Raw genomic sequence first — 9,768 nt, forward strand, 5'->3', positions numbered from 1 at the left:
CAAAAGCTCCTGATCTGTGTTCAGAGGCGCTGAGCTCCCTCCTTCAGCTCACGGACTGGAGCCGCAGCCCAAAGAAGTCTAAGGCCTGGTGCCCTCGGCCCCCTCGCTGTCTGTCCGTGTGTCCCCGCGGCCCTGCAGGCGGCAGCTGCGCTGGGTGCCGCGGCTGCAGCCGCCATCTTCCCTCCTCGGCCGCCGGTTCCGGTTGCCAGGGCGCGGCGTCGCTTGCGCATGCGCGGGTTCGCGCTCCGGCCGCCCACCTTGGGCGGGGCTGGCCAGGTGAGCGTGGGGGGCGGGGTCAGGTCGGCACGTGACTCCCCACCCACCGGCGGTTTCTGCGCGTGCGCGGCCTCGCGCCCCAACCGCCTCCGGAGCGGGGCCGATCCTCGCGCGGCGCCTCGGCCGCCGTCGCCAATCGCCGGCGCGCGCCGTGCGCGGCTCCCGATTGGCCGCTCGGAGCCCCCTCGGCCATAAAGCCGCGCGGCCGCGCCGGGCCGGGCTTTTGTCTCTCGCCGGGGCCGAGGGCGGCGGCAGCAGCGGTGAGTGCGCGGCGCGTCCCCATGGCAGCGGCCGGGCCCGCGGGCCTCCCCTCCCTCGGGGCTCGCGCCGCGCGGCTCCGCCCGCTCCCGGCGGCGGCTGCGCCGGAAGCCCTCCCGGACCGCCTCGGAGCCGGTTTCCGCGCCGCTGCCCGCCGGGGCCCGGGGCTGTGCGGGCCGCGCCGCTCGGGCCCGCAGCCCCCGGCCGCGAGCCGAGTGCCGCGCGGGGCCGGGCGCTGCCCGCCCGCCGGGCCGGCCGTTCTCAGCCCGCCCTGCTCCTGCCGTGGGTCCCCACGAGCGAGCGCCGGCCGGCGCTGGTGCTCGGAGCCCGCAGTGACTTGGCACGGCTGCTCGAGAGCGACGCCTGGGGCTGCCGGGACCGGAGCCCTGCGCTGTGTGCTGCCGGGGGCCGCTTGGATTTCCTTAGTCCTGCATGGCTCAGGAGGCCCTTGGAGAACGAACGCCTCTTGCTATTCCTCCTTTTCCATTATTGGCCGTCGTCCTGTTCGTGCCTCAGCACCTACACGCAGCTCTGCATTGCACATTGCAGCCCCAAGTGCCTGTCACTGGCCCGGCTTGGCCCGTCCCAGGCACAGCCGACATGACCGCCAGGGCAAGCACTGGCTCTCTGCTGAACAAAGGCTGTATGCTATAATCGTGAATGTCTGTCACAATGTTTTCTTTCTCAGCCCACATCCAGACCTGACTTACCCCTTGTCTGTTCCTATAGCCAGGGTGAGAAAATAGGTTCTTGATGGGCTGCCTGGCACAAGTGCCACCACCACAGTGCAGACTTCGACAAGGTCTTTGAGGTCACCAGCAGTTTCCTTTGGTTGGTTTGTTGAGGTGCTGGGCTGCAGCTCCAGAAGACAGGTGTAGTATTTGTGTTGACATATTAGAAGTGTCTGGGACTTGAATTACTGCCTAAATTTAGGCTATGTTCAGGTGAAATCTTTAACTTACTTGGGATTGAGTAATATGGCAATTTAGTCTATGAGGCTCCATTTCTAGCATTAGCCATGCCAAATGCTTCCCCAGAAGGAGATGGAGATGAGAATCTCTCCTGCTGGGATTGCCAGGTAACGTCTGGGATGATTCTTCAAGCCTTTAGGCCTGAGGTTCTGAGGTTTGTTCCCACTGCAGTGATGGTAGGTCCAACCACACTCTGAGCTCTGTGTGTGGGGAAATGCCTTGCAGTTGCATGCAAATTAAACAGCAGATATGAACTCTGTACTGCCTGTGGGTTACCAGACTTCTCCCAGAGTACCCAAGCAAATCTAGGGCTTCCACTCCTCCTTCCCTGCAGCAGCAGTGTCTTCTTCCTTCAAGAGGCTTGGGATTATTTGGATTAAATGTTTTCCTACCCTGAGAAGAACAGCTGTGCATCTGGGGTGTGCAGCTTGGTGAGGAGATGTGTGTAGGGACAAACTGCACGCATCAGGATGAGGTGGAGTTGTTTTCTTAGGGGATTAGAACACTGTCATTGGGAAAGAAATGTTTGGAATGATGAGGTGTCCTGTAGCACACCTCCTCCCCACTTTCCAGCCCTGCTATCCCAAGTGGTAGCTGTTGGATTGCTCCCAGGCAGGCTCTGTCTGGGCACTGGGAGGTACCCTGAACATCAGCCAGGTCCTGGGTGAGCAGAGCTCCCTGCAGCAAATGAGGTGGTGTTCCAGCCTCTGCAGAGGAGGTGGCACTGCCTGAGCCTCCTCCTTGGCGTGTGGGACGTGCCCCCTTTTCAGAGGAGCAGAGAAACCAAGGCTGTGACCACAAACTGGGGCTTGCAGTTGCCAGTTTTTGAGTAAAAGCAACATTGTGTGGTGGTATGAGACACAGTGGCTCTGCCTGCATTTCCTCCCAGTTGTGCAGTAACCCAGCACAGGGAAGGACAGGCTTTGTGCTGGCTTGTCTTGTTGGGGATGTGTCTGTGCTAGAGACTATATTGGGAAAAATTCCAGCTTCCACATTTTCCTGCATGAGTTCTGCCCTCACCTGGGGCTACAGGGACTGGTGTTATCAGTGCCACAGAGAAGAACGTAGGCTGAGCCCTGTAAAACATGCCAGGGGAAACACAAGTCTGAGAATGCACCCAGGGCCTTCAGTGACTTTTTGCATGGTAACCCCTGCTCCCAGCAGCAGACTGTGCTCCTGGGACAGTCATTCACCATTCTCATTAGCTGTGCTTCCATAACACCAGTAACAGGGTTGGGTGGAGGCTTCTGACACCCCCTCTAGGTTCCTGTGTGAACACGAGCGTGCTCAGGCTGCGGGAGTGGAGGCTCTGGTGAGTGAGCAGTGTGATGAGCTCAGGGCCATCTTTGGCCATGGGGAACCTGCTGTTAACCACTGATTTTGAGATCTGACCTGGTGCGTTCCCTTGGGCTGGATTTGATGTCAGCCTTCAGGCCTCTCCCAAGGGATGAGTGTGGCTCAAGTGCTCTGCAGCTCTGCTCTCACCTGCTGCTTTGTACAGGTGGCTGTTTCAGGCATGTGGAGACAGCACACCTCACCTCCAGGGCTCTGGCTTTCTGGGAATATAAGATAAATTGGAACTAGTTTGTCTAGTTTCATTTTGGGATCTCCATGCCCTGAGAAGGTCCTGGGTTGCCATGAGCAGAGCAGGCAGGGTGTCACATACCTGGTGACATTGGCAGGTGGCGAGTGTGCTGTTCCTCCTGTGCCCACGACAGGCTCCTGGCTGAGCTCAGCTGGCTCATCTGCCTTTGTGCTTTGGTTCCCTTGCCCACAGTGGGCATTTCCCCACTCCGAAGCTGTGTGAGGAGTGAAGATGGGTCCCTGAGTTGAGCTGCCTGGTGAGTGATCACACAGACAGCACAGCACAGCACCCAAAGCTGGTTTCTGGCCTGCCCTTTATCCTGGGGTGGGGAGGCTGCTCGGTGCCAGGTCAGGGGAGGGGGTGAGATTGTAGGGCTGCCACCCCATACAACCCTGAATGACTTCTGTCCCAGCCTGAGCTCCTGGCATCACAAAACAATGCACTTGGTCAGTCTTCTGTCCCAGGAAACATAAAGATTCTGTGATCAGGGGAAACCTTCACCTGGTGATGATCCCCCAGACCAGGTGCTGCACCTGAGGATGGGGCTCAGCCCTGGATCCTTGTTGGAGAGCACTGAGGGTGGCTGTGAAGCAGGGCTTAGAAACTCTGGGGTGAGGAACTGGAGAGCAATTAATTTCTAACTGGTGTGCTTGTGTGAGCTGCTGTGCCAATGCTGGCCCTGTGCTGACCAGCTCCAGGCAGCTGCTTGTTGGCTCTCCCAGTCCCCAGTCGTGGGCTGAGCAGTGAGTCCATGGATGCAGCCCAACAAGGAGGGCTGAACTGCAGTGGGAAGCACCAGGATTGTTCCCTTGGTGAGTGGCTTGTGAGTGAGCCAGCATCAGCTTGGCTCCTTGCTCCTCTCCCAAGGCTGCCTGAAAGGTGGTGGTGTGTTGCTCTGCACAAAGCTGATTACTGGTCCATTTTATAAATGAGGTGCTTGAATTTCTGTGCCCAGCCAATGTAATCCAGGTGTGTCTTGTTCCTGCTCCTGGGTAAGGCTTGTGTGTCCTGTTACATCCAAGGAGATTTTATTTCCTTTTGCAAATGAGGGGAAACCCAATTACTTATGGGATTTGAAGTAAATTCGGGCGGGCAGGAGAGGAGGGTGTGAGTGGGAGCAGGAGCTGTCTGCAGCTCACTCTGCTGGGAGAGTGGCCCAGGAAAGGCAGAGCAGTGAAATCTGCCCCTGCTTTGGAAGTTCATCTTGCCCTATTCTGTCACAGGGAATGTTCTTGTTTCTCCTGTGAGCTGCCTGACCTCAGAGCTCAGTTGGCCTAATTCACTATTGCTTACTTCCAGGGAAGCTTTGTACTGGTGTGGAAATGTTGCTTCTTCTTCTTCTTGAGTGAAGGAGAGGGTCTTCCAGTAACTCTGCTCAGAGTGTGACATTGGGGAAAATATTTGGTAGCACCAGGGGAAAGCAGCCTGCTCACAAGTCCAGTGCAGATTCCCAGCATGGAGGTCTCATCTGCAGCCAGGAGCCATCCTGAAGGGGGGAACAGAATGCAGGCTGCTGTGTTAAGTGTTTTTAACTGGGTGTCAGTGTTGAGGTTCACCTGAAGTGGCTGAACTGAACAGGCAAATCTGCATCCTTGGAAGTGCCTGGTGTGAGGTGGAAACAGCCAGAGGCTGCTCCTCACTGCCCTGCCTAGTGGGGCTGCTCAGAGAACTCCTGGTTGGACTGTTCAGCATTTCACACCCATCCCTTTGCTAAGGCAGCTTCCCCTGAAAACCCCCCTCTGATTTTGCTTTTCAGACTGATCCCCAGCAGTCACCACAATGCCATCAGCCCTGGAGAGCCCGGAGGGGGGAGAGGAAGACATTTTGCACTATGAGGAAATAGAAGATGGTGCTGTCAGGTGAGTTCTGTCCTACACAATGGCACTGACACAGCCTTGGGCAAGGCAAGAGATGTTCTAGGTAAAGGAGTGATTCTTCTCATCTGAAAGAAGTGAGGGACCCCAATAAGTGATCAATCAAATACATGTGCTGTGAAATCTTTAGTCAAACTGTACTGTAAGGGTGGAAGGGATGGGAAAGAATGATCTGGCAGGGGTGACAACAGTTGTTTTTTTAGTCTCTACTATGAAAGTCACATTTCAGAAACACTTTGACTATTTGGCAGCTGTGTTTGTGTCTTCCTGACCAAGGGGAGCCAGTTTTCCATGGCTTTCTGGGCAGGCTTCTTGTTTTGAAAACTGACTCTAGAAGTGAACTCTGCTCTGGTGAGCTCTTGCCTTTACAGAATACCCAGTCTAGGCAAGGACATTTTCTAGGAGGTTACTTTAAAAAACAAATTAACATACATGTTCTAAAAGCTACAGCTTCAGACTTGGAAAACAGGAAGTGTGACTGGGGTGCTTCCTAGAAGACCTAGACAGGCTGGTCAACTTGTTTGGCTTGATAGGCTCAGCTTCACGAGAAGTCAATGTTTGCTGGCTTTGCTGGCACACTCAGTGGGTCTGGAGTGTTCAAAGTCTCTCTTAGAGCTAACACCAGTGTGGTAGCTGTAGCAAACTAGTGATAAAAACTGTCAGGTGCATTTTAGCATGATTTGAGTGAGTGTGTGTTGATACTGTACCAGTGTCCTGATTCTGTACCTGAAAGGTGGCTCAGCCAGGTGGGGGTCAGTCTCTTCTCCCAGGCAACCACTGACAGAATGGATGAGAGGACACAGCCTTAAGCTGCACCAGGGGAAGTTTAGATTAGATGACAGAAAGTTCCTCACTGAAAGAGTGACTGGGCACTGGAATTGTCTGCCCAGGAGGTGGTGGGGTCACTGTCCCTGGATGTGTTTGAGAACAGCCTGGATGTGGCACTCAGTGCAATGGTTTGGTTGATGAGGAGGTGTTAGGTCATAGGTTGGACTTGGTGATCTCAAAGGCCTTTTCTAACCCAGTTCATTCTGTGTCCAGGTAGGTGCAGTGCCTGTACTCTAAAATCATAGATGTTAATGTTTTGGGTCTTTTTTTAGAACAAGACACCTTATGGAAACTTGAAAAACCAGTGTAATGTAGCAGAAATAAACTTTTTAAGGATGTTCTTGCCCTGTTTTGCTATTCAGATCTCATCTGTTCACCGACAGTTGATATCCAAGTTGGGAAACCTGAGCCTTTTTTCTTCTCTGGCAGAAGATACCACCAAGGCCCCCATGCCCTTTACCCTCCCCATATACTCAAGGCTTCTTTGTGTAGTGTTGTTGGGCTCACGTGGATGAGAAGCAAAAGTCAGGGTGTGCAGGGATCAGTGGGTCCTTGGCAGTTGCCTCAGCATCCTTGGCCAGAGCCCCTGGTAAGCCCCAGTCCTGCTGGAGTGGCAAGTCTGGCTGCCCATGGGCTGCTGCCACCCTGCTGCCTCCTCCAGCAGGTGCCAGCTCAACCCACGGGGTGGCCTGAGGGTCTAAACTGGGATGGTAGATGGTGGGGGATCCCTCCAAACACAGAAGGGATAAACTCATTGCTGTGAGAGGCAGGGGTGAAAGGAGCTCTCCTGTCTGCCCACAGCCCCATGGACCTTTCAGAGCTGCTGAAGGAGGGGACGAAGGAATCGCACGACCGTGCAGAGAACACTCAGTTTGTCAAGGACTTCCTCAAGGGCCGCATCAAGAAGGAGCTCTTCAAGGTGGGTGTTGCTCTGCTCCTCATCTCTTTGATGCACCCAGTGACTGATGCAGACTCCAAGGCAGAGCCCCACAGCCTTGGGAGTGCTATGGTGGTGGGTAGAGCAGCGCCTTTGCTCCTTCATCAAGCAGTGCCTGCTTTGTACAGGCTCTCCAGGCTGGGTTTGTGCTAGGCCTGGGGGTTTGCTCTCGTTTACCCCAATTCCACGTAGGCAGGAGTAGTCACGAGGATGAGTTATGCCCATCTAGTGAGTAGCTTCTCACATGAGCTGTGCTCTGTCCATAGCTGGCCACCGTGGCCCTTTACTTCACCTACTCTGCTCTGGAAGAGGAGATGGATCGCAACAAGGACAACCCAGTCTTTGCTCCTCTGTATTTCCCCGTAGAGCTCCACCGGAGAGAAGCTTTGGCCAAAGACCTCAAATATTTCTATGGGGAAGACTGGAAAGGGAAGATCCAGTGTTCAGAGGCAACTCAGCAATATGTGGACAGAATCCATCATGTGGGACAACACGAGCCAGAGCTGCTGGTGGCTCATGCTTACACTCGCTACATGGGGGACCTCTCGGGTGGCCAGGTGCTGAAGAAGGTAGCCCAGAGAGCCCTGAAGTTGCCCAGTACTGAGGAGGGGATCCAATTCTACACGTTTGACAACATTTCCAACGCACAGAAGTTCAAGCAGCTTTACAGAGCACGAATGAATGCTTTGGACTTGGACAAGAACACCAAGGAAAGGATTGTGGAAGAGGCCAACAAAGCCTTCAGATTTAACATGCAGGTACTAAACAAATCCCTTGATCTCCTGTGGGTAGGTGCTGCCGCTTTTAGGTGTGGCCCAGGTTAATTCAGTCACATCACTCAGCCAGCCAGTGGTCTGGGGCTGAGACCACCACAGGTCCCTCCTTGAGGGGTTTGGATTCCAGTTGAACTAGCTCTTTTACTAGCTTCAGGCTGGAATTCCTCCCATGCTCCAACACTCCAGCCAAGTGCTTTGATTAAGGCAAAATGAATATGACTTGAAGATTCCCACAGGCTGTGTGGCTGTGAGAGTGAGGGGAGAGAGCTCTTGTGCCAAGACAGCTTCAAACAGTTTGAGTGTGCTGCACCACCCTGGTGACAATTCATCTCCCGTCTCAGGTCTGACTTGTTGCCCTATGGTCAAAATTGTCTGGAGCCTCCTGTTCCTCCCGTAGCATTTGCCTCTCATCAAACCTGACTGAGCTGCTGTTTGCCCCAGGGGATGAACACAGATTTAGCTACTGGATGGAAGTTTTAATCTTGTGCTTGTAGCAGGTCAGTGTGATTTAAACTGGCCAGAAACATGTTGAGGTCCTTTGTGGTTGGCTCCTTTGGCAGGATCCTTATGGAATCCCATGGCAGCGGGAGGGGCTGCCTGACCACTGCAGGAGCTGGGATCCTCCGAGGGTCTGCAGCAGGGAGGGGAGAGCATGTTGCCCCACACTCCCACCCACAGCAGGCTGGGAAGTGAGCAGCAGGGTGGTGCTGCCTTGCTCTTGGCTCTGACTGAATGCTCTTGGGATGGGCTGTGCCTTCCTGGAGCTGCAACATGTGCCAGGTGCCACCCCTTCCCTGCAGTGGATGCCCCGAAAGGTGTTTGGGGACAGGGAAGCAGGAGTGGTGCTTGCCTGTTCCCCAGGTGATTGCAGGGGTCTGGCTGAGAGCTGCCTGGCTCTGCCTGCTTCATGTGCTCACTGTGACCACTTGCAGGTGTTTGATGAGCTGGACAAGATCGGCAGGTCGCTGGCAGAAGAAGCCCAAGACGGAGGATTTCCAGTCCACGACGGAAAAGGAGACGTCCGCAAATGCCCTTACTATGCAGACAAAGTGGGTAGGTGGTGGCACTGAGGGGCTGCCACGGGCATGTGGCACAGGACTGGCAGTGCTAACAGTGCTTTCTGTGTCCTGCAGGCATGGCAGGCCCCGGCTGCCCCTTCCACGCTGCCGTGGGCCTGGCCAGGCAGCCCCTGGTGCAGCTGGTGCTGGCAGCCTGCATGGCCGTGGCAGCAGGAGCTGCAGCCTGGTACATCCTGTGACAGGCACGGTGAGGCTCTGCTTGGGGACAAGGGGAGAGATGTGCCCTGCCTGCTTTCCGACCCTTCCCTTGCTGGTGGTGAGTTGGCTGCAGAGTGGAGTAAGGAAATAAACAGGAATCCTGTGGGACTGTCCAAGCCTCCTTGCACTCTGCTGTAACACAACGTCTGTAGCTGACTAGTGCATGGGACTGGTCAGTGCCAGGGGGTGAGGACTCCACTGCAGCACTGCTCTGCCCAGGCTGGGGCAGCATTTAAGGCTACAGATGTCCTGTCCTGTCCTGGCAAAGGCTTCACATGCTTGGCTTTTCGTCTCCATCCCTGAAGCAGTGTTTGGAGGGGGTTTCCTGCCCTGGGTTGCATCTGCAGAATGTGTCATCAGCCTTTCAAACAACGAGCAGTTGCTTTCCTGCCCTGAGAAGCTGAGGCTGTGCCATGGGGCTGTTAGCTCAAAGGAGTGTCCTGTTTGGTGCAATGTCCTAGGAACCAAGTCTGACTCCTGTTGGAGAGAGCTCCCTGGGGATGGGGGCAGGACCATGGTGGGGTAGGGAGGTGACAAATGTGTATTGTGCAACTTCGGGGTTGAGGGTTGGTTGTCGGTTACTTTTCCACAAGCCTTGACTGGAATAAAAAGTTGCAATGTTGTAGCTGGGGGAAGCCAAAAGCACCTCATTGTGAGAATGGGGAGGCTGGGGAGGGAGTTAAGGGGGAGAAAGGGGAGTGCCTTCCCACGCTGACTCTTGTCTCTGACTCATGCAGTCCCTGATAAACTCCTGCCCTAGCACCCCACTGTCCCTGCTATTTCCCTTGGGATTTCCATGTGGTTTCCATTGCCCTGCTCAGAGGACACAACCAGGTGCTGTCAGGGCTTGGTGCTTTTCCATGTTGAGGAGGTTCCTGGTAGAGTAGTGAAGCTGCTGCTCTTCCTACCATGCCTTGTACTACTGTACTCCCACCCTGCCCTCATCCTCAGCTCCCCTGCAGGCAGATCTGCTGTGAATTTTGAGC

The 9,768-nt window shown here is 55.1% G+C and overlaps 1 protein-coding gene across 1 annotated transcript; it reads left to right on the forward strand.

Moving 5' to 3' along the window:
* The first annotated feature begins 395 nt into the window (after positions 1-395).
* HMOX2 (heme oxygenase 2) lies at positions 396-9,407 on the forward strand. Its single transcript, XM_021540809.3, has 6 exons — positions 396-536; positions 4,847-4,949; positions 6,594-6,711; positions 6,996-7,487; positions 8,438-8,558; positions 8,639-9,407. The coding sequence occupies exons 2-6, from the start codon at positions 4,870-4,872 to the stop codon at positions 8,761-8,763; spliced, it is 936 nt and encodes a 311-aa protein (XP_021396484.2). The 5' UTR covers positions 396-536; positions 4,847-4,869; the 3' UTR covers positions 8,764-9,407.
* Positions 9,408-9,768: the final 361 nt, after the last annotated feature.

The sequence above is a fragment of the Lonchura striata genome, chromosome 16 (genome assembly GCF_046129695.1).
Source record: "Lonchura striata isolate bLonStr1 chromosome 16, bLonStr1.mat, whole genome shotgun sequence".
Classification (NCBI taxonomy): domain Eukaryota; kingdom Metazoa; phylum Chordata; class Aves; order Passeriformes; family Estrildidae; genus Lonchura; species Lonchura striata.